General features: G+C 39.3%; 1 protein-coding gene across 4 annotated transcripts in view; it reads right to left on the bottom strand.

Moving 5' to 3' along the window:
* ADGRB3 (adhesion G protein-coupled receptor B3) overlaps positions 1–25,861 on the bottom strand; it is a 701,435-nt gene that overhangs the window by 393,576 nt on the left and 281,998 nt on the right. For all 4 annotated transcript variants that reach the window (XM_019537601.1, XM_019537603.1, XM_019537600.1 and 1 more), the window contains 3 exons: positions 25,254–25,418; positions 9,676–9,777; positions 9,090–9,196 (listed from right to left, as the gene is read on the bottom strand). In XM_019537601.1, coding sequence (XP_019393146.1) covers positions 9,090–9,196; positions 9,676–9,777; positions 25,254–25,418 — 374 coding nt within the window. The remainder of the gene's footprint in view (positions 1–9,089; positions 9,197–9,675; positions 9,778–25,253; positions 25,419–25,861) is intronic.

Raw genomic sequence — 25,861 nt, 5'->3', positions numbered from 1 at the left:
GCCTTGACTACTAATGATCTTAGCATCTTCATTCATTCCTTACAGAAAGATCCCATTAGGTTCTGGTAAGTAATTGCTCTTCTAGTCCATTCTTGTCCTGCATTCTTACAGTTCCCCTTTTCTCATTTACAGTTGTTGTTCAAGGTGGGGGGCTGTCTGTGAAAAAATCTCTTCCCCTTTCCTTCTTGCAGTCCCTAAACCCAAGCAATAACCCTTCAGTTGTTGGCCCCAGATAAAATTGTGTATTCAGAGAAGTCAGCTACAGGATATTCTTAGTAGTAGGATATGTACTCCTCTCACCAGATATCTATCAGAATTTGTGCAGAATCTTCCTTGCCACTAATCTACAAGCTGCTTGCAGTAGGAAAATCCCATATCAAACCCAAATGCAGTGATTAGCAGGACTCTGAGCAAATATGGAAGATACTCCAACTGGTCAACTAAGAAAGACATTTCTCTCCACTATATCAGGGTGCCAGTGAGTCATTGGCTCTGTCCCATATTCACCCATGGCCAATATCTGATGTTTTGAGGAAGATGGAAAAAAACAAACAAACCCAAACAACAGCAAAAACAAAAACTCTTATCAAACCAAAAATCCGCAGAATACATCTAACCAATTATTAATTAGGGAAAACATTTCTTTCTGACCCTGCAACTCAAGACTTGAATCACAAAATTTGATTATAAGAAGTGCCTTCATGGAAAGCTGGGTTAGAAGCACAGTGAGGACAGCTTAAGTAACTGTGTTCCTTTGTAGAAGAATCAAAAAGGAAAGTGGTATATAGTCTATGAGGTACATGCCATTCCTCTATTGATCATCAAGTTATTGATTTCAGCTGCTCTTGAAGCCACATGATTCCAGAGTGAAAAGAATAAAGGTTTATCACTTAGCAACCTCCAAAAAGAACTAAACTAATACTAGTACTAATTATACTCACTGGGTATGTGTGCATGTGCATTAAATCTGGGAGCAGTTTACTTGTGAGTAAAGATGTCCACATGTGTAGGGAAGTGGGAGCAGATTTGCTGTTAATGGCAGCAAACTGTTCCTGATTTCTAGGACCTTGCAATGGGCCCCTACTGCCACCAGAGGCATCTCTAAGCTGGCAGGGACCACTGATCTGGCTGGGGCTGGGACTTTGTACCCTGCCCCCATGGGGCTGCCTACCGCTGGGGCAGGTACAATGTTCATCCTGCCCTGCCAGCAGGAAGCTCCTGGCCCTGACTCCCTGATCAGGGGCAGGGGAGTTGAAAAGAGCTGCAGGGGAGGGGAAGGTTCTGGCCCTGATCCACCAGTGAGGCAGCTAGTTCACTGCAAGCTGTCCCACCAGTGGATCAGGGCAGGGGGATGGGACCTAGTCCCTCCCTGCAGCTCTTTCCAAGACCCATGCCTTGATCACTTGATTGGGGCACAGGGCTTGGAGCTGCCCCTGACTGGGACAGTTCCCAGTCCCTGCTCCACTAGTGAAGAGCAGGGGCTGGAGAACCTGTTCCCTGCTCAGCTCCGTAAGCATAGAGCTTGGCGGGGAAGATGGTGAGGAGCCTGTTCCCTGCTCAGCTCCATGAGCATGGAGCTGGGTGCAGAACAGGCTCCCCAGCCTGTTCCCCATCCAGCTCTGCACTCATAGAGCAGCAGGGAACAGGTTTCATAGGCTCCACCAGCAGGAAGCTCATAAACAATAGAGATGGAAAAAGAACTATAAGGTCATCCAGTACATCTTTCTGCAAGCGGAAGCTTGTTTCCAACATATATGTCATGCTAAACATTCCTTAAAATAGGTTTTTATAAAGAAACTGCTAAAATATGATGATGTCATATAATTAAATGTCTTATTGTGCTTCCTTATTATTATTATTACTATTATTATTTTACCAGCTTTGATTAGAAGCAAGCATATTATATATTAAAATACTGTGAACTGCATTCTCAAAATCTGAGGTGGAGTTGAATATCTTTAAAACAAGAAGCTCTGAATCATACAAAAAAACCCCACACACATTATGCAAAAATTTAAACCAATTGAAATTCAGTATGTGACATGCATATTAATCACATGCATTATGCAACAGCCCCAGATTCTTTTCCACCTCTAAGACATCTAAATAACACTTGGGCAGTTTTTTGGACTAGATATTCCTCTACTTATTAGGCATGTAAATAGATTTAGGCATCTACCTACAAATTTATACCATACTGTTTAGGTCCCTGAAAATCCTTGAATGCATCTACTTTTCCATCCTTGAATGCATCTACTATTGTAACACACCGTCCTTTTACCCTTAAGGCAAAGAAGCAAGGAGGGGGACCCATCTACCTTTATATTAATAGTTTTTCAGGCACTTGAGCAGTATGAAATAGGATCACATTTATGCACCAACGTTCATTTACACACCTAATATATGGAATAGAATCTGGCCCTAAGTCAGAAAAGAAACAGAAAGGCCTCCCTATCTTGTTCCCAACAGCTTACAGGTACTGTTGCCCGAGAGTGGAACACCTGGATCCTCAGACCTCCTCAGCCTGAGGAGGTGTGAACCCACAGCTCCCAATTCCCAGGAAAGTACCAAAATCACCAAGCTATTTTCTAGGAAGGCCTGAGAGTCTCTATCCCTCCTGAGAGTCTCTGTCTCCAAGACAGAGATTGACTGACTCTGTGTCTTAGTTAGGAGGACACCCTATGGAAAAGAGGGAGCATTAATTCTGTTTCCAGTGTTGTTTAAGAGCATGGGCCAGAATCCTTAGCTCCTCTTTCCCAGGGGAGTATGAAATCCTGAATCCACAGGGCGATGTCCCAGCAGTAAATTGCAAGCCAGAACATGGACAACCAGCCCTATTTCAAAATATTGTATTCAAAAGTCTGCCTTGCTGAACAAATCTCTTCTACAGGTGCTGATATTGAATTAGATATTCGTCGTAGGTCACAGGGTTTGAGACCCTGAGGTGCTCTAGCCACTAATGATTGGAAGGCACTTTCACTCAAAGCCTACACTGTGTCTTAGACAAAGATTTGTGGCCTTTTATGTCTCCTTTACTCACATCTGTAGACATAAAAAAACCTCTTAGAAGTTGCATGTCAACCAGCCTGGACCATGATTTATAATAACAGCAAGTACATTTTCTATATAAAGTGCAGTAATAGGGTGTGAAGTTTTCAATTCAGAGGCCATTTGCAAATCTATTTGCAAAAGGTAGTAGGATTACTGTAGTTAAAAATACTCACATAACTCTAAATTTGTTATACAGATTATGTTTGGTTGTTTCACAGTACACACTGCAGTGCTCTCCCAAGCATGTGGAGCTTGCAAAAGGTCCAGATAAATTCCACACATGTCCCTGAATATCTGATGACCCAAATGGGGTAACAAAGACATATGGCCACAGCAAAATTGTATGATCTAAGTGTATGAACTGTAATATCTATTTAAGGTACTTATATAGCCCCATTATAGTGGTATCTGTGTAAGATCTTTAATAAACTTATCTTCTCAACCTGCCTGAGACATCACAACTTTACTATCTTATTTTTTTAAAGACAAAGAACAGAAGCACATAGAGACTAATTAAATAATCACTGTGTTATCCTTTCTCTCTACAGCATTGAATTGTTCTTCCTTTCACCCACTGAGGGTGAGGAAAATCCCAACTAAAGCAAAATCTATAGAAATAAGAGGAAACCTATGACAAAAGTATGCAAAGAATTCTGTGCTCTGAGTTACATGGAACATTCTCCTATGGTTCTATAGGGATGTGGTATAGGGATTGGAAGTGGATCAGCCATTATACAAATCCAGATGCCTAATACTCCCCAGGCTAAGGTACTGAGGAAGATTTATAGGGAAAAAAACAGTTAAGTGTAGGCTGTAAAATAAATAGATTTTAAGTTTAACATATGACACCAATATTCCTTATAACCTGCTGTTAATGTGTTTTACATGTGACGCCCCATCAATTAACTCCTCTTTAGAATTATCAGTAATCTGTCTGTGCTTGCATTATCCCATTTGTAGAGTGGGCATGATAATTAGAGCTGGTTGAATAATAGAACCATTTATTCGTGAATAATTTGTCCATTACTAACAAAATAATAATCAAATAGGTCAACAAGTACTGTCTGACCAGCTTATACAGCTGGTTGAGTAATATGAAAAAACTCATTTACCGAATAATTTAAGGGACAAAGGTGCCAAGATCCATCAAATAAACTGCTATAAAATTATTGGTCAGCTCTAATAATTGATACTTACAGGGTGCATCTACATAAGATGTGCTGTCATGCAGTAGCATAGTTTACTGTGAGCATATTCATCTACATGTGCACATGCTTACTGAGCAGTAAACCTTGCTGATCATGAGTAAATTTGGTACCTGAAAATGCAAATAGTGAATTTATTTGCCATTACTAACTGTGCAGTAATGCTCATGTAGCCAGCCATCAGCGGGTGGGAGATTTCTCCCTACCGCCAGGAACTTCACCTCCAAAGCCCAGGAGGGGACTATGTCCCCCTGCCCTTGCAGCAGGGAGCTCCAAGTCCCTCACTCTGAGATTGTGATTGGGGAGCTGGGACTGGGAGATCTCTGTCTCCCAGCTCCCGCTTCACCATCATGATGACGGAGTGGGAGGCTGGGATATCCTCTGCAGTCACAGGGCTTGAGCAGAGAGAGGTAGTTAGGTTAGTCAGAAGTCAGGCAGAAAGCAAGGTAGATTCATAGACTGCAAGGCCAGAAGGGACCTCAGAAGATCATCGGATCCAGCCCCCTGCACCAAGCAGGCTAGATAACTGGGGGTTAGGTGACCTTAGCAAGGTGACTGTTTAGTCTCCTCTTGAAGATTTCCAGGGTAGGTGATTACACCACCTCTGGTGGGAGCTTTAGTCCACAGTCTGGACACCCTGACTGTGAAGAAGTTTTTCCTAATGATGGGCCTGAATCGGTCTTCCAGGAGCTTGTGGCCATTAATCCTGGTTTTCCCTTCGGGTGCCCTGGTGAACTGTTGCTCACCGAGCCCTTGATGTACTCCCCTAGTGTAGCAGTAACCTGCTACCAGGTCCCCACTCAGCATTTTTTTCTTCAGGCTGAAGAGTCCCAGATCCCTCAGCTTTTCCTTGTATGGCTTGCCATGTAAGTTTCTGATCATAAGGGGGGCTCTTTTTTGGACTCTCGCAAGCTTGTCCATATCCTTGTTAAAGTGCAGTGCCCAGAACTGGATGCAGTACTCCAGCTGTGGTCTCACCAGTGCTGAGTTGAGTGGAAAAATCACTTCCTTGGTTTTGCTGGAGATGCATCGATTGATGCATGCCAGAGTATTATTTGCCCTACTGGTTACAGCATCTCGCTGCTGGCTCATACTCATACTGTGGTCTGTTATTAACCCCAGGTCCCTTTCATTTGTGGTGCTAGTTAGTTTGGTGCTGCCAAACCTGTAGGTGTGTAGGGGGTTGTTCGTCCTGAGGTAGAGCACATTACATGTCTTGACGTTGAACTTCATCAAATTCTGATCCGCCCAACTTGCTAGCCTGTCTAGGTCCACCTGTATCTGTAACCTATCTTCAAGTGTGACCACGCTTCCCCATAACTTGGTGTCATCTGCGAGCTTGGCAAGTGAGCTCTTCACCTCGATATCCAAATCATTAATAAAGATGTTGAAAAGTAATGGACCAAGCACTGAACCCTGTGGGACACCGCTGCTCACTTCTCACCAGCATGACACAGATCCATTCACTACAACTCTCTGGGTGCTATCTTGCAGCCAGTTTCTCACCCATCTGACTGTCTTGGAGTTAAACATTCAGTTTCACTCTGAGCAGCACCAAGTGTCAGACAGGTTGACAGTCCCTTGTGTGAAATTTCTAAGTGTAAAACAAATCTATTTGTCTCTTTTATTTGTGTGAGTGCAAACAAAACTAACATTTAGTTCAGCTGAGTGATTTTAATTTCTTGTGTAACTCTAAAAAGATTTAGTTATTTGGCAAAAGATTATTTCACAATCTGGTTAAACATTTTTAATATTTTGAAAATGGAAAAGTACACAGATGGATAAAAACTGATGCGGGGGAAGAAGTGTTGCGTTGTTCCACTATGTTTTTTTCTGCCCAAAAGGGCTTGCTAGGACTCTACTGTGCCTAACGTAGGCAGATAAATCTCTTTGTTTAGTAAAATGAAGAACTGTTTACTCCACGAGGAGTACCTAGTAATACTTTCAGCCCGTACTATCTCAGCAATCTGGGACTGAGTATTGAGCTGACTCTATGGCAATTAAGAATACATCTTCTGATATGTCCTGCATGATATAGGATTTAGGTGGAAGATGCTCAGGACTCTAGAAAGGATTAGAATAATTTCCAGACAGAAAGGTTGAACTCTTCTACAGCTCTTCAGAAAACATAAATGATGAGGTATCAAATATTCAATTCAACATAAAAACCTGAAAATATTGTAGGTGTTAACATTTTCTCTAAAAAAAAAAGATTTTGAAAAGCCTTCAGTTTGGCTGGGGAAAAGCCTTCTGGTTAGAGTTTAAAATACCATAATGGATTATCATATGTGGCTTTTCATTATATGGCCTGCTTCTCAGGTCAAGAGTACCAAGAAGATGGAAGACAGCATTCTGCAGAACCCTCTGCTGGTCAGTTAAAGCCATTACTTATGCAGGGTTTTTATTTTTCCAACATAAGAGCATGTTTGTACAGGGAGTCTTTCGATGTATTATATCAGAAAAGAAAGTTTGTCGATGGGTGAGAAGACCCTTTTCAGAGTGAAAGTGCTAGCTCTTATTCACAAACATTTAATACTTAATTTCAGCTGAAACAATCCAGTTTCTGTATGTGTAACTTACTGCAACATTCTAGATTCTGTTTTGTGGCTATTCTGTTTTGCCTTTTCTCGAGAACTTGGGTTCAGTGAATTCTCACAAGCAGTGGGTGATTTAGCATGTATAGAAGTTTGAAACACCAAGAGCTGCATTTGGAGATGTAGTTGTATTCTTCAGCTGCTAAATGTATATACACCATCTCAGTACTCATGTGGACTTTTAAACAAACCCCCCCCAAAAAACAAACGAAACATTTAAAACTCGAGAAGTGAAATTCTGGCCTCATCAAAGCCGATGTCAAAACTCACACTGGAAACTGGATTTCACCCCAACAATCAGAGAAATCACCAATATAAAAATTCTGAATTAGTATTTTTTTGATCTGGTTTATAAGACAAATGCCATTGTGAATATTATTAAAATTGTGTATTTACAACCCATGGTATTTATATTAATTGTGGTATTTAAATAATTCCATATTTTAAGTAGAGGCAATGGAAAAAAAAACTGTTATTACTGCCCATTTTAAATGGAATCCACAATTAACACTGTCTGTACTACAGAGATAGCGGAATAAAACTTCTAAATGAATAATACTAAATAGTTTTCTTTGCTCTCTAAGTGAAAGATAAAGGTACATAGCAACACCCAGTGGGGCACTTGCAGGAGTCCAAGAGTGTTTGTAGATGTACTGTGGGAGTGGGCAGACAAGGGGTGCTTTAATTAGAGCAGCTCTGTTTAAAGCATCCAGAACACCATGTGGATCAGCATCCCTGCACTGAAAAATGGTGGTGAGGTCCCTTTAACTAAAGCTTGTTGAATGAGCTTTAGTTGAAGTGCCCACACCACCATTTTTCAGTTCAGGAACGTTGAAACATGTGACACTGGAGTCTGCTGGAGCACGGTAACTACCACGCTCCAGCAGACTCAAGAACTCGAGTCTGCTTCAATGCGTTATAATTACAGTGTATCAGAACAGCCTTGCTGCACTTGTACAGACACCCCAAGAATCTTTCTCTGTTAGGGAGAATCATTTAGGAATTTTCTTGTTGTCTAAATTGAAATATAATACTTTCACTGGCTTACTCTGAAGCTTCATCCTTTGCCTCAGTTAGACTAGAATCTAATGAAACAGAAAGGCAGCTCAGGGGGAATACATCACAGTCTCTTCCATATGAAAAACTAGATTTCAGGAATTACAGTCACATTCCTATTTTTCAAGCCACTGAAAATTAAGCATGTCAGAGATGTAATGATGTGCACAGGGCTCCAGGGAAGCTGCCACCCCCAGGAGCAATGGTGAGTTTTGGTTGCATCACCTGTGCAATTGTGTGACCACTTTTTTGTTATCCCCATCCAGGTCAGTACTGAGGCATCTGTCCCACTTGTCATACCCTATTCACGCCACTGAAGCATGTTACCATATGTGTTGTGCTTGACTGAGAGACTGGGAAGCTGTCCAATACACAGCTGTATTAGTGTTCTACAGAACGATTAATTGAGCAGCATTAATGGTAGCCCTTAGAAGCAGAGGGGGAGTAATAAAAATGTCAGAAAAATATATCTTGAAAGGAAAAAAAAAATCACTGCCCATTAGAACGTTGGAGTCAGCTGTGCCAGATGTTAGGATGACCTGGAGAGGCATGGACTGGCAGAAAGGAAATTTAACAAGTATATTTACAAGAGCATTATTAACATATTTGCACCTATATTCTGTCAAGAAAACTTTCTCTAGGTCTATTTGAAATGCATGAAATAATTCTCCTGCCTTTTATTTTCTTCACAATCCAAAGCAGTAGCTTTACCCTTTAATCATTCTTCCTTTTATTTCACCTAAAAGTGATGTTGATAATTTGATAGCAAGAAAAGGTATCAGGATCCCTGATTTGCCAGTGTGTAGTTAAAAGATTTTAAGAATTATAAAATTACTTTAGTAGGTCACACTTATAATAATTCTCATTTTCTAATAAGCCAAAATATGTGTCTTGCCCCCTGACACCTATAAAAAGTTTACACAGTGAACAGTAAAAAAGGGAGCCTGCATCATTCTTTTCACTGCAACAGTACGACAAAAGGCTCTTTCATTCAAACAGCAACAAAATATACCAGATCAATATATATCTACATATAGGATACAAATTATGCTTTCTGAGGTCCATTTCCCCCCCTGTTATTTCTCATGAGAAGTCTGACCAGAGAGTAAATAGGTAAGTTCTTTAATGCTGATGATTAGCAAAAAATAAACAGAGCAAGTACTAAAGCTGGCTTTGCACCTACTGAATGCTGCAAGTGTCTGTACTCATTTGATATGCATCTAGCAAAACTTGGATGCTCCCAGAAGGCCACTCCATGAACACTGAGAGAGCAGCGTCTGCTAGTGGTGCCTGTGAGTTACAAAGAACAGAGAAAATATTTATATAACTGAGAACAATCAGAAAGAATGAAGGATACATAGACTGACTTCTACATTCTTTCAAGTACACAGAAAAATAGATTCATGCAAATAAGCAGCAGCAGCATTCACAAGGCAATACACATTTCTGTAACACATTTTGTCATTCATTCATATAATTAGCTTGTAGGATTCTTTTTTATTTAAAAGAGCTTTCTGCTTTGCTCTATTTTCAGCAAAGTGCCTGTTACATCTGTCAATTAATTTCTATTCCTATGTATATATTTATACGTAGTATACTTTACGTACATGTATCTTGTTTGCATGCATAAGTGTATGTGCATGTGTTTATACGTGTGTGCTGCTGTATCTAGGCAATTATTAAACACTTCTGAATGTGGATGGAAGGACAATAGCAATAAAGCTATTTTTTCTCTTTCGTCAGCATAAATAATAAATGTAACACTGTACCTGTGGCATTGAGAGGACATCGATTGAATGCCATGTCCCCAGCTGGGGTCCTTTTCCACACCATTGACATCAAATAATCTTCAGGACATATTTCATAGGGTGCTGTGATTTAAAAATGAAAATTTGAATATAGGCTTTTGTACATTTCAATATAGGCTTTTGTAAATGTATATACTGTATATCAGGGGAAAATACATCTTTGCCCTTAATCCTGTTCTCTCTGTGAAATGCTCAATGTTTTCTTCAGGGGTTCATTTTACCATGACAGTGCATGAATGTAAGAATCCCTTTGATTTCTTTAGAGGCTCTCTTCCTGCTGAGCTTTCATTTTAATCTGCTGCATTTATTCCCCTCTCACATGCACATACACTCTACTATACCACTTTTCATCAACAACTCCAAACCTTAACTACAAATTAATATTACTTAACAGACTTGAAATACGAAGAAAATCATTTAAGATTTTGAGGTTTCTAAAACGTTGAAACACTTAAAACAATCTGCTTGACACACAATACATTTACATAACATGTAACTCATTACAAGATTTCATTCACTTTGTATGTTGATGTAAATTACACCACGATCTGAAGTGGACAGACAACCAAATGTTTCAGTGTTTGCTTTTGCACTAAGCGCTGTTATAATGTCCTCCCATTAGGTGGCAAGGAGCATGTAACAGCCTAGTTACCTACAGCAGACAGACAGTTTAGAATAGCTCTGGGTACACAACACTTCCTCCAGTGTAACTTACACTGATTTTACTCTGATTTTTCCTGGGGCAATTCTATACTGGATGTTATACCAGTAAGTTTTACCAGCGTCGGCTTCTACACTTTGTTCTTTGTTACACTAGTGTAACGGTTGGTTACATTGGTGTAAAAGTGCTGTGAGTTTAAGCCCCTGAAGCCATTCCTCAATCATTAAAAGTAATAAGCACATCGATTTTGAAGATATCGGGGAAACAAAAGAATAAGTTGCTTCTTTTGAAATGTGTTTCATTGTGACTGGGTTATTAACAAGTGAGGTCAGTACTGTAAAATACAGTGGCTATAAGCCAAAATGACCTTTTTACTGATTATCACAATGTTTTTTAAGGAAGGGACATTTTTCACATTCCCATGGTAACAGATTCAATGGGTATACACGGAAGCAGGAAAAGAAAGCTGTATTTCTCTTGTTTCATGTTTCTTTTGTATATACTCAGGATTACTAAATTCTTTCTGTTGTTCACTAGTTTTAGTGTAGTTTCCCAGCACGTTATTTTATTAAACGAAGCAGCAAACATCATAACAGATATCTCTGGTAACTTGAGCCGATATGAAACATCAGCAGCTGAAATCTAGATCACTTAAACAGCTCCAAAAAACCCTGAGACTATTTTCCTTTCATTATTATTTGCATTACTATAGAAATTGGTTCTATATGCTGAAGGTATACAAAATAAGAGGTAGTCCCTTCCTCAAAGCAGTTACATGACAAACCACAGGGTCAGCAAAAATAGGTATTATCACCATTTTACATACGTGGATGAATATAAAAGGATTAAGTAACTCATCTTTAGTTACATAGGAACATTAGGATGAAGAGAGAATTGAACCCAGACCTTCTAAATACTGTTTCACTACTTCACCTATACAACTGTCCTTCCTTTCCCTTTACTTCTACTGACAAAGCAATGAAGTAGGTAATGAAATTGTGCAGACTTCTGCATCAAGTACTCAACTCTGTAGCTGAAAAAGAGTTCCTTGCAGATGGCTCAGCAATACTAATATGAATCACAGTCCTTCAGAAAAATTGCTTGCTAAATTTGCTTCAGCATCATCATTCCTGAATTGTGAGTCAAAACAGTTGATGAAGCTAGAGAAGAAAGAATATCCTTAATGGCAAAACCTTAAGCAAGCAAGCTGTTTTACTTATGTAGAATGCTAATTTGCTTCAGATAAAGAAGTCTAAAAGTAAGCACAGGAGTCCACTCTTTTAATGGGGAAGGCAAAGGATGCATGATGACAAATGGGGAGAATCTGGTGACATGAGCCAGTGCAATTACTGTCATACTAGGACCTTGTAAAAAATAAAGTATTGGTCTGTGGGCTGTAAAGACTGACATAGCTAACTTGGGGGATGACTCATAACTGAATGTCTTCTTCTCAGGGGGTCCTCCCTCAGCGTTTGCTACATAATACTTAATTTGACTTTGCATGACTGTCTCACTCCATCTCCATTCATCACTCAAAAAAAAGCTCAGATGTAATCAGAGAGAACATTTGTTTTGTTGTTTTCAAGACCTTTTAATATAAAATATATATCATATAAACTATATAGAGTAATCTGTTTGCTATTTAAATAGGGTAAATTCAAGCTAGTTTTAAAACCATTTTCTTAACTCTTGTCAGGATAAAACTGAATGTTATGTTTTATTGAGAAGTAGCATGACAGGATAAAACAGTTTATATTTTGGATTATTTTTACTCGATGCACTACTGGCTACGGGCAAGTTTGACTAGGGTGGGCTCATGCTTCAAGCAGTCGTTAGAAACGTCTTGGGTGCTTATTGAATGTGTCTGGCTCATGTGCTTTGGTTAAACTGACAGCCTGATTTGGGGTCAAGAAGAAACTTTTTCTCCAGGCTAGATTACTTTCCTTTGTATGGCCCTCTTCCTAGGATCGTCAGAGCATATTTGAATTTGGCTAGTTTTCTGATACTGTAGTAGGAAGGTATTGATGATGCCCTTCTTTCCCCTGCTCATTACCTTTGGCATGTGGTTTACTGTGCCTGTCATGTAAAAGAGGGGTCAGAGTGGATAGTCCTGTTCATCTTTTAGACCAAAGGCTGCTTGGGAATGTAGATTAGACTCCATGGCCTGGAAGGTCCTTTCTAAAGCTTAAAGCTATATTCTTATGCTATTTCAATACATAGAAAAACTGTCAGACTACATTCTGGGTCCCCAGTGTTTTTGGCTGACAGAGTTTTATGGAAAATCCCCAGTCTGAGATTAAGGGATGTTTATTCTCCAAAAGTTAATTCTTTATAGAGGGTGGCTAAACTATTCTGCTTGGAACCAGGGACCTTGTGTGGTGATGTTTAGATTGTAGGTGGGTGCTTATGAATTTTCTGTTCCTTTCCTGAAGGCTCCCCAGAGTAATGAGGATGCAACAATGAGATGACAAAGCTTGTGGAAAGATGGGAGTTCTGTTTGTGCACAGTATAAACCTGATATTTAAGCTTGCATTTAGAAGACTAAATAAACTACCAGTGAATCAAGAATGGCCCCAGTCCTTGTGGGTATGAAAGGTTTCATTTGTACTCTCTCAGTGGAGATCTTCAAGAGTGGTTTGCATTTCTTTGGCAAGCCAAAGTCCTGTAATCATGAAGGGAGCCTCATTATGATTGCCAATGCCATGAACTGAGAGGTGGTATATCTCTGGCTCCTTTCAGGGCCCTGCTAGCTACCAGCTGACCTTCTAAGGCCAGCAACACAGGATTTCCTTTCTTTCCAAAGAAAGGGCACCTTCCAGGCCTGCAATCCATTTGTATACTCCAAAACTGCAATATGCTAAGAGTACCTGGAAGTTCACAATCCCAAACTGCGTATCTGCTGATGAATATAACTTTTTCTCAAACTGGTTCAATTTCATGACCTCCCTGTCCTTAAAATGTTTTGCTTTCTTTTTACAGATGAAAGCATGAGTGAAGATGGCTATAAATAAAGGTATTTCATCCCTCCCTAGAGGGAACTTGGTAATAATTTTCACCCTGCTTAGCTGACCAAGGATAAGATGCTGTTATTTGCCAAACTAGCTGTATGGAGTCCATAACCTTGTTAATCAGTGATATCATCAGCCAGCATAAAAACATAAGAAATGCCATACTGGGCACATCTATACATGTGCTTTAATGAGCAGTAGACTATTTTACTAAACATTAAAGCTTTACATAAAAGCCATGACATTATGCTACTGTGCAGTAAAATAGTCTACTGCACATTAGGTATCACTAAAAAAAGCATGCAAATGCAGTACTGTGCAATAGCACAGCCTAATGCGTATTAATTTAGTACCTCCAATGGGAAGTACTAAATTTAATGCACATTAGAAAAGGAGCATTCATAAACATGTAGGCACACCCACCAGGTTAGATCAATGGCCCATCTAGACTAGTATCCTATCTCTAACAGTGGCAGAGTTGGATGCTATAAAGGGAGAACACTAAACCAGATACCTCTAGAGTGATCTATTCCCTATTCAGTACTCTCTCCAGCATCCACCATTTATTGGGTTACAGATGTCAGAGAAAATATCTCCAACCATTTAGTTCAAGGATTGTTCCCCCTTTCAGACATGTCCTCTGAGGAAATTTTACATGCCTGATGAATTCATGTCATTAAGGCCTCCATTAGCCTCAGGTGTGCAGGAAAAGAACAGGAAGAAACATCAGTGGTGCAGAAGGTTATGGAGAAAGTTCTCTCAGAGATAAGGTAGCAGATAGCTCACAATGTTCCAGAGCATTTTAAGTGTCCTCCTAATAGATTAAAGCCGAGTGAGTGTTGGGTAGATTAAAGTGAAGTCATCCTCTGAAAAATTACACTTCCAACTCAAAAAAAAATTAAAAAAATAAAAATGACAATCAACTCTTTGAGACACTGAGGACAATTAGGACAAAAGGGTCTTGCCCAGTATGATGGTACCTCATGATACAGCACAGTAATGAGATGGAGGAAAGGCATGTCAAAAAATGTGCCAAGGCACAGTCCAATGGCTCATCTTGGCATCTTCTTCCCAGGCTTACAAAAAGAGGTGGAAATAAGATAAAGGAATCATAAAAAAATAAAAAAGCATAAACAGGTAGTTAGTGCAAAATTCCTCAAGGAATAAAGTTTGGTACCAGTATAAAAAATAATGTGCTTCATCTCCAACCAGGAAGTTGGAAGGAATTGAGAAGCCCACAGTATGTACTGCAGTTTATTCCCTCTGTGTGGGCCACAAGACTAAGATCAAACCACAGGAGCATAAGGGATATCTGCAGTGAGACTATGTTGACAACTGGCTCAAAGGAACACTACTTCTTTTCAACCTAAGACTGAGATTTGGGTACATAATCCATCATAAGCACAGTATGGTGATAAGAAGAAATTTGGCAAACCTACTGTCTCACACACTACATTCTTCACTTAAACTGCCCAATTCAAGTCCAAATCCTGACTTCTGGATATAACCTTCTTGGCAGTTCTTCACAGATGAAGGTATTAGGAAGGTAACTGCCCACACCAGTAGCAGGCCCCCTGGCAACTGATTGCAGAGAGGCTGAAATTCTGCTGCAATGGTTATAGGTTTATGGAGGATTGCTGCTAGATGAGGATGTATCTTTCCTCCTTCTCCTCAATTGTGGCTCTGTACTGACATTCAAAGATGAATGTTGCCTTTTTCATTTGGAGTTTCCAGGCAGCACAACCTGCAGCCTGTTTCCCACAGTTTGAAGAAGACCTACAGGCAGAAAAGGACTTCTTCAGGGTGTTCTTAAAGCACTTACTTGGTGTCCCTCTGTCATGTTTCCCAGTCATCAGTTCCCCATACAGCACAGCCTTTGGTAGGTGGTTGTTATCCATCTGGGCCACATGGCCTGCCCACTGCAACTGAGTCTGGAGGAGAATCACCTCAATGCTGGTGGTATTGGCTCTTTGTAGCACCTCCATATTGGTGACACAATTCTACCAGCAGATCTTGAGAATGGTGTGGAGGCAGCAATGATGAAAGTGTTCAAGAGGTGTACGTGGCAGGGATATAAGACCCATGACTCAGCACTATACAGTATGGTGAAGATAAAAACAGCTCTGTACACCTTAATTTTAATCTATGCCCATAGGCTGTGACTGTTTTAGACCTAAATGACGAGTCTGTTGAAGGCACCACTGGCTTTTGAGAACCTGTTGTCTATCTCCTTGTAAATTGTGGCATCATATGAGATGACACTCTCTGGGTAGGTGAGCTGCTTGACAGTTCCTTTGATAGTCATCTTCGGTGGCACATAATCTTGGTATGGAGCTGGCAGATGAAGAACTCCAGTCTTCTTCAGGATGATGGTGAGCCCAAAGTGTTGTGCTGCAGTAGCAAAGCAAGTAGTCATGTCCTGGAGATTGTGTTGGGTGTGGGCCACCAGGTCACAGTCATCTGCAAACAGAAGTTCCTTTGTGTAGGCCTGCAGCCATATGAGGTTGAAGAGGTTTCCATATGCCCAGAAGTGGGCATCCTTACCTTCCCCACGATTGTCCAATGCTTGTTGCAGTATCATGATGAAGAAAATGGTGAATAAGGTAGAGATGAGTACACAGCTTTGCCTAACTCCATCAGGAGTTAAGATCAGGAACAGACCTGAGAGGCTGTTGTTGTGCTTGACTTGTCCATGCTGACTCCATGGAGTTGCTTAAAGATGGTGAGGAACTTAGGTGAGCACACAAATTTCTTGAGAATCTTCCAAAGGCCATCTCGCCTTACCATGTCAAATGCCTTCATGAGGTCAATGAAAGTGATGTACAGACCCTTGTCCTACTCCCAGCACTTTTCCTGGATTTTTCTGAGCACAAATACCATATCTACTGTGCCCCTGTTTGCTCTGAATCCACATTGGCTTTCCAGGAGGACTTCTGCTATGGCAGGCACTAGCCTGTAGAGAAGGATTCTAGCTAGAATCTTCCTAGTGATCGACAGAAGGGTGATCCTTTGGTAGATGGAACAGTTTGATATGTCACTTTTATTCTTATACAGGGTAATGATTACAGCATCATGCAGATCCAGTGAAATTTTCCCCGGTCCCAGCAGGCTATGCAGAGTTCTTGGACCTTGGAGCATAGAGCAGTCCCACCATATTTCAGGGCTTGAGTTGCTTAATTCAGTTGATGACAGACTCAGGTACAGTGAGTTCAGTGCTAAATAGAGTTTGAAAGTGCTCAGTCACAGTCTTCATCAATGTATAAAGTCCATCCATCAGAGCTCCTCAGTGGACTTTGGATCAGGAAGGTGGGACCATAGGCAGATTTCAGTGCTTTGTAAAAGATTCTGGTGTCTTCATTGTTACCGTACAGTTGCGTTCTTTCTGCAAGAGTAATCCACCATTTATTTTGGATATCACGCAATTTCCAGTGAAGGGTGTTTCATGCCTGGTGGTAAGCCACCTTTCTGTCTTGGCTAGTTGGCTGTGCTAGAAGAGATTGATGACTAGTCCTCTTTTTTGTGAGCAAGGCTTGGATGTCTTTGTCATTTTCATCAAAACAGTCCCAGTTTCTCTTGATACTGAGCTCAACAATCTCCTTGGTGGTCTCCAGGACTATTGACTTAATGTGTTCCCAGAGTCCATCAGGTGAGGTATCTGCAGTATGGACTTGGCTTTCAAGATTAGACTGAAGTGTTTTTTGAATTTTTTGTTGGCAAGATTAGTTCTATAGCTTGGAAATATCAAATTTCTCTGGTGGGTTGTCTCTGTGCTTAGGCTGAGGCTTGAAGTGGAAGGATCATAGTCACAGGATGGATGATCACTTACCAACAGTCAGTGTAGAGCTACAGAGACTGGATATCTATAAGTCAGCAGAACTGGATGAACTCCATCTGAGAGTGCTGAATGAACTAGCCAAGGTCATTGCAGGACCACTAGCAAACCTCTTTGAAAATCTGTGACACTCAGGAGAGGTCCCAGAAGACTGGAAGAGGACCAGTGTTGTGCCCATCTTCAAGAAGGAGTGGAGAGAGGACCCAGGGAACTACATGCCAATCAGCCTGACCTCAATCCCAGGAAAAACCCTTGAAAAAATTCTCAAGAAGTCTACATGTGATAAACTAGTAGAAGGCAAAATTCTGAATGACAGCCAGCATGGTTTTGTCATGGGTAGGTCATATCTGACTAACTTCATCTCCTTTTTATGACAAGGTTAACATCTTCATCAATGATCTGGATGTAGGAGTGAAAATCACACTGGCAAAATTAACTGATGACACTAAGCTGTGGGGAAGTGCAGCCGTGCCTCAGGGTAGGCTAATGATCCAGGTGGACCTAGACACAGACCAGAACCAGATGCTGTTAAACACTGAGAAGGGTAAAGTGCTTCATCTGGGGAGAAAAAATCCACAACAAACTTAAAGTCTTGGTGCTGCTACACTAGCTAGCACCATGTCCTAAAGGTTCCTGGGTGTCATAATTTACCATAAAATGAATATGAGCCACCAGTGTGATGCTACAGTTAGCACAGAAAACAATATGCTGGCATGCATCAACTGATGCATCTCAAGCAAAACTAAGGAAGTTATTCTCCCACTCTACTCAGCACTGGTGAGGCCACAGGTGGAGTACTGAGTGCAGTTCGGGGAATCCCATTTGAAAAAGGATGTGACGAAACTTGAGCAAGTCTAGAAAAGAGCCAGTTATATGATCAGAGGCTTGAAGAGCAAGCTATACCAGGAAAGGCTGACTAATAGGGGAACATTCAGCCTAGAAAGAGAAGACTTCGGAGGGATTTGGTGGCAGCTTACAAATATATCGGGGTGCATATCAGGGGCTAGGCAAACAACTACTCACCAAAGTGCCCCAGGGGAAAACCAGGAGCAATGGTCATAAACTCCTAGAAGGTTTCAGACTAGATATAAGGAAAAACTTCTTCATGGTTCATGTGACCAGACTCTGGAATAGACTCCCATTGGGAGTGGTGCAAGCACCTACCCTGGAGATCTTCAAAAGGAGACTCACCTTGTATGGATGCACACCTTGCTGAGGTTATTTGACCCCAGGAGTCTTTCCTGCCCAGAGAAGGGGGCTGGACCTGATGATCTCAAAAGGTCCCTTCCAGCCCTAAACTTCAGTGAATCTGTGACAACTTTGAGTGAATGAATTGGTGGTCGGTATGGCAGTCAGCACTAGGCATAACTCTGGTGTGAAGGACATGCCCAAGATCACACTGATGCACAAAAATATAATCTATCAGGTGTCAATGTCTGGACCGGGGATGCATCCAAGTGGTCTTGTAGTTGTTTTTTTCTGCTGAAAATGGGTGTTGGTTATTGCCATTTGAGGTGGGGGTTGGGGATTTCGTTTCCCTTTTTGTTGTAATTTGGCCACTTTGAAGATGTCTGCTGACCACAGTGAGCCAGCTGAGTGGTAGGGAGATGAGTGTTTCTTTAGGCCACCTTTTCTAGGCATTTTTCCTATTTAGAAGCAAGAAGTGCTGTCCTTCAAAAAGGCTGCTCATGCTGAGGATGCTGCTGGGTGATGACGTCATCCGAATAACATGTACTCCTGAGCTGCCTGCATGCAAGATTGGGACTGCAGTTTCCAGTGTCATCTTACATCTGCCACTATCACCCCACTCCTGGCACTGTTGGACTTAGGGGACTTGTTTCCTTCCTGCCTGTATATGGAGCTTTAAAGTAGAACGCAGTTTGCGCTGACTGGCCCCAGTCTTTAGCACTGGAACTCATGAGTGAAACTAGGACAGTGACAGAGAGATCTCCAGGCTGTAGGTTTAGTTTTGGAGTATCCTTCTTCTAGGTGGATTGCCGAGCCAGGGCTAAAGAGTTCCACCTACCCTAGTTATTTGGGTTGGATTGCTATTTGTCTGGAACCTCACCTTTGACATTACCACCATGGAAACATTTCACCACCACCTTACCACGAAAAATTTCCAGACAGTTCTGCTCTCTGTACCACCGAGACAAGCAAGCTTCTCCACCACAACAAGGTTTTGATCCAGGGAGAGGTATATCTAACCTCAAAAATGGAAATCTATAGAAATAGGAGCAAACTCTACTTTCCTACTGGACACTCTGGGACTGGCACTCAAGCTCTTTTTCTAAAACTGGCAATGTTCAATTTCTGGATATATTGTAACTACCCCTGGCCTTGACACCTCTTTGCCTTTCTGCAAATTGTGTTGTATCAAGCACAACTCTGTGGCAAGAAAACATGACTGATTTCTATATATGATTTCCCAAGATTTCATATTTCTGTAAAGCAATGCAGCTTCTTACTGGGCACTCATAAGGAGACAGGTTAGCATTTAACTTTACATGAATGTACCCAAAGCTAAAACTAATTGACTTATAGCAACGTCTGATTATAAGAGGCAGACTTTCAGGCCTTTTTAAGAGGCAGACTTTTACTCCTCCACAGCTGTAATAAGGAATTATTTTTCACTGAGACAGGCCCCCACATTATTTGACCCCATATTTTAACAAGTTCTTCATTATAAAGGGAACTGAAATAGCCAATGTAAAGTGTCATGAATTACATTGTTAACACTGATCTGAAAGGCAGTGGATTAAAAATCTATGCCTGTTGTCAACCTGGGATAAGGGAAAGAAAAATGTATCTCTTGGACTGGCCAGACATAAAAAAATGTATTTTGAAAAAAAATATTATCAACTGAAGCTACCAATAGAATATGCTAAAAAAATATAACTGGTATTCTTTCTGAGCACAGATATTATTTAAACATTCTCAGAACATATTACATATTTTCTTAATTTAAAAATATTGAAATTTTTCACATACTGACACAGCATTCAGAAGGACAACTTGGTATCTGAATAAGCCTGGTTAAAGCTCTCACTGTACATATTCTGTATAATTGCGCCTCCTTACTTCCCAGATTTTACTCTGTTAAAGAAGACTTTTCAAACTAATGGCTTCAAATGTATTTATAGACTTTTCCCTTAAGTGGGTGATACATTGGCCAAATTTTTACTTCCACAGACTAATTATATGTTCAGATAATATGCACTAATGGAAAAATGAGCCAAATTTTTTTTAGATGGTTTAATGGGAAACAACTTATTTGGGACCTCCTATACACTGGTACAAATGCCTTGGAATTCTTTTCCTTTATGCTATAAGAATGTTTGGCCTTTGCTACTCAAAAGGTTTTATGAAATTGGAGTTGGGGACATCAATGATAGGTGATATGAGATGTAATTCACTTTTGTGCCTCTAGACAAAGTATTGCCATACCCCAAATTTCCATGCTGTACTATGGTAATGATAGGAAGTGAAATATGTACTGACTATTTCATGAAAATGTACTTGATGGAAAGTTTTGAGGATTTAAAATTTGGTTTTAGTGCAGAAGGAAACCAAGATTTTCTTTTTTTTTATCACTCAAACACAGAGAGAGATGCTTCCTACTCACTCCCAAAAACCTAAATTGTTAGAACACCCACATCTGAATCAGAAAAATCAAACTTCCTGCGGCACTCTGAGATAGAGGAAAGACTTGAACCTAGGTCCTCTAGAGATCAGTTGAGTATTCTAATTACCAGGCTAGCATCTCTCAGCTCTTAATGACAAATTAGATTTTAAGAAACCTTCCCAATGAAAGCCTAATCTAACCAATATGTTTCTGCAAAATGTCTCAGTTTCAAGGAATTATTTTCTTACAGAAAATGGGTTTTTTTTGTGAAAAATTACCAACCAGCTCTAATAAATGCATTGGATTACCCAAATTCAGTTTACATAGCAATTATTTTTCAAAATTATATCGTAAATCCACTAACTGTTACTTATTCATTTCTTGGTATAGTGCAAGCCCCTGTACCTGAGTTTTTGAATTGGTTGTTATTTAATCTATTGTTTTGAGTACTGTAAGATCACATCACTTGTCAACATGAAAACTGAACTACTTTAAATTGCAATTGGAATTACATGCACTGATTTCAGTAGGAGTGCAGGAGACTCAGTATGCTGTAGAATTTGGATTTCCAAATTCTTCCTGGTTTAAAACCTTTTGCAAATCATTAAAAGTTAAACATAAGGCAGGAAAGGCGGTACCTTAGGTCATTTATATGCATGCTCCAGGAGTGCGGGGACAGGGTTTTAATTAGAGTGGCTCCAAGAGCTACTCTAATTAAAAGTGCCTGGAGCATTGTATCAGTGAACCTGCACTTCCAAATGGTGGCGGAGGTGCTTTATCTAAAGCTCACTCAATGAGATTTAGATAAAACACTCATGCCACCATTTTGAAGTGTGAAGATGCTTGATACACAAGACACCGGACTCTGCTGGAGCACTGTAATTGTCACACTCCACCAGACTTGACTAATCATGTATAGGCACTCCTGGGATTAACTGGCTCAGAAAGACATGAGATTTCATAGACAACAAACTACTTCATAGGATGCTAGGAATGAACCTAAGTAATGGGACTATACAATGGTCTATTACAACCTTCAGCCATTTTACCTTCCCAGTTGCAGTGGCAGTGATAAAGATTGGTTAATCATTTGTTTATTATAGCTTTATTTTATTCTTTACTTAGTAGAGAATGCCATCTCTCAAGCAAAAAAAGTAATAATAGTTTTGCAATTCCTGTAAAATTGTGTTGTAGCTGGAGACAATTTCTTAAGCTTCTAAAAAAACTTTGCATTTCAATAGAATTATTTATTTGTTGATAATATTTTCAATCTTTATACTTATTCTCAAATTTGACCTTGAAAGATTAATATCTCCACTGAAGAACCTTATCTTTGGTGGGAAATCATTAGTTATTCTTCAGATGTACTTACGATATGTCATCTTTAGGCTAATTCAGAAGATGATTTACCATCCATTCCATTAATTAAGTCAAAGCAATTCCTATATTATGTTTTTTGTCATTGACAAGAAGTATATGTTGGAAATTTGATGTATTTGTTTTGAGTTAAAATTGAGTAAAGCATAATACAAGGAAAAAAGAAATTTTCTTACAGACTTCTAGCCACTAAAATATTAACCCTGAGCAAAAGATATTTTTGAAGTACAAGAAGAAAAGTACATTGCATTTTTTAAATAAAATTTATGGAGAATTTTAAAAAGAACATTCAAAAATGGACTTCTTTATTTTTTAAAAAACATTGTTCTTAGATGAGAAAAATCTCTGTAATGGCTTTAAAAAATTGAATTCTACTCACCTGTGATTAAAATGAAATGCCACTATATGTATAGGCATCAGTTGAACACAATATTCTACTGATATATTTATCATTTTAAAGCAATTTGAAAGCCTACTAATGCCTATAATACAGCAAATTCTAAATACCTATATATTTTGGCATTTGATTATGTTTCTCTTATAGAAAAACAGAGCTCTCCCTGCTCCATTTGCTCACAAGCACCTGGGTCCAGCTGCGGCTTTGCCCTCTACTGCTTTGCGGCACTGAGCAGCCCTAATATGCTGGTGCCCTGCCCCTTCCACTGCCTCTTCACTTTCATGAACATATAGCTTGGTTTATTTATAGCGGCTGGAGATTGGCCCATTACATTTACAGAAAACTGTTTTCAGCAAGAAAAGAATCTGTGTCTGCCAGATCTATTACCTATCATAAAAAGAGAAATTAACTAATGATAATCCTTTTTTAGTGTTTTTTACAAATTTTCTTTGGGCCATGAAAATTTAAAAACATAAATTAGAAAAAGTGTTAAATTAGGATAATAATCCTTAGAGATTTCCATATTTCAAAACATTTGAAGGAAAAAGTGGAGACATCTCTCCTACCTTACTATTCAATGTTGTTTTGTTTTCATAAAATGCTGTTTTTACACACCACACACACGCACATGCACATGCACGTGCACACACACGCAAACACATATTTAGTAGTAAATTACTATTGCTTAGGTCTGATATGTACTTGGAAATGAGTATTAACTGAATCTGGATAATGAGATAAAATAATCAAATATCTATAACTGTGTGTATAAGCTTCTGCATTATAATTACAGTTTTAAAAGATTGGGTTTTAGGTTACTATTTCCGGTAGCAACCTGAGTCTGATCTGAAATTAATGAGGCTGTAAGCAAAACTAGGGAATGGTACACAATGCTCTGCATACATTTGACTTGTAAGTATATTTGTAAAATATTTTATTAACAGCAGGTGGCAACCTTTTAAAATTGGATTGCAGCACTACCGTTTTACTTTTAAATTCAGAAATGCAAATAATTTATGGACTTTTTTAGGGTTGGGACTTGTTTGGCTGAGTATCTGATTATCCAGATTTGTACTAATCCTATCTAAGTGTACTGTGCAACATCTGTATAGGAAAAATCATGTTTTCAGAGAAAATTATCATTTTTTTAAGGATCTCAGTATAAATAGATATTCTGAACTGCTTTAAAAGGATGTGCATTATATTAAAATAATACACCATTTTAATCATGTTTTATTTAATTATTTTAATGAAGTTTTATGTAATTACTTTAATGAAGTATTATTACAAATAATTACTCTTTGAATGTAACTGTGATTCCCTATTCTATCTCAGAGTCTTATTTTAACATTATTTTATTTTAATATGGTAATATTTTGAGTTCTATTCTTGGGATAGATGTCAGGAGATACAATTTTGCTGGGCTTGAAAACATAGGATTCACATCCATTCAGTTCCCCTATTCCTGATCTGAAGAATCCTTGCCATTAAAATCCTGTTTTCCTGAGTTTAGAAGATTACTACTGATATGTGAAGTGGAATTGTTCAGATTTTAAATAGACTGTTGGATTTATTGAGTCATTACTCTAGTCAAAATTGAAAACACATGACTTCCAAGGACTACAACATAAAATCACTAGACCACCTCAACTCTATTAAATATCTTTAATAATGCATTCTTTAATAATGCATTGTTCTACCTCAAAATAATGCCTCTGTACAGAAAGGCAGAGTTGTTTACATCTATTGTTTTCCTTAGTGTTTTAGGAGTGCTTCAACTTTGTTCTTACTGAGTTTAGGCAAAACGATTTAAATCACTAAAAAGGCCACATTAACAAGTATTTAAATATATACAAAAAAAGGAAAAAAATATGCCCTTTTGACTTCAGCTTCCTTTTATAAAATGATGGTCACATACAGCATTCATTCATGCTGTACATTGCAGTACTGTACCTTCTTTTCCCCTTATCTTCACTCTATTTGGAGTTTTCCCCAAATGTATTACATAGAGGTCTCTCGTATGGAGAAAAAGGAGGAGACTGAATACATAAATTACAAAAACAGGCCTTATATTTTCAGAACTTATGCATACAGGAATAATTTTCTTGCATCCACCCCTATTGTCCCAATAGTGCAAAATAAGCAGATGGACCTAGATAATTTTTTGAGAGACAGTGACAGAGACAGACAGAGAGAACATTTTGGGTTTTGTTTGCTTGTTTGCTTTTTCCATTTAGATATTCCTTTTAAAATGGTTCATCTCTCATGCATACATTGTGCTAGGTGATGCCCAACTCCATGAACACAAATCATACTGATGAACACAGAAGTTACCTGTCAATATCCAAAGGCAAGACTGCGTGATGTAACTAAGCGGGGGGTGGGGGACAACAGGAAGCAATCTTGTGAACCCACCTAGGAAGGATGCACAAAAATAGCAGCTCCATTGCTGCCACCAGCAGCTGCTTCTGCCTCCTCAGAGCACGGAGCTTCCCTGTTATATCTCTGTAAGATCGTATTTATGAACACAGTTCATATGTGATCCTGCCTCTTCTAAGTATGATAGCTTAAGGTCATCTGTGTCAGCTACAAAACATACTTGATTGTACAAAATATCAGTAATGATATTTGCTTCTCACCAGGACACCTCTGTTCACTGCATCTTCTAACCTCTTCACCAGTCCCTTCACATTGTTGTCCAGTCACAGCAGCACCTTGACAAATCCTTATTCGCCTTTCCCAGCCACCATCACATGATTTGGAACATCCACTCCAGTGTCCCCATTGGTTCCACTGACCGTTAGCTGTTTGGAGGAATGCCATAGTCAGAACGGTGACATACTGTGCCCAACTAAGGATTTTCAGTATTTGTCTACAAAATTTGGCCTAAGTGTATCTCAAGTAGTAAAAAAGAATCATCAAACACTTATTCTCATACAAGCTTCTCCTATAAAGCTTGAACATAAATATTGTCACTTTTGTTTTTTCTTTCCAAAGGCACTTATTAAATGTAATTTTATGAGTATATATATGCACTATAAAAATATATTAAAAATCGTAAATCAAAAAATCCTATTTAGAGGCTTGATTATATATTCTCTATCAACAGAGGACATGTAATAGGCTTGAAGACCTACAACTAAGCATAAAAATAATTTACAGGCATACCTCGTTTTATTGCGCTTTGCTTTATTGCGCTTTGCAGATATTGCGTTTTTTAAAAATTGAAGGTTTGTGGCAACCCTGC

The sequence above is a fragment of the Crocodylus porosus genome, unplaced genomic scaffold (genome assembly GCF_001723895.1).
Source record: "Crocodylus porosus isolate Cpor-Errol unplaced genomic scaffold, CroPor_comp1, whole genome shotgun sequence".
NCBI lineage: Eukaryota > Metazoa > Chordata > Crocodylia > Crocodylidae > Crocodylus > Crocodylus porosus.
This window is presented reverse-complemented; position numbering and strand designations above follow the sequence as displayed.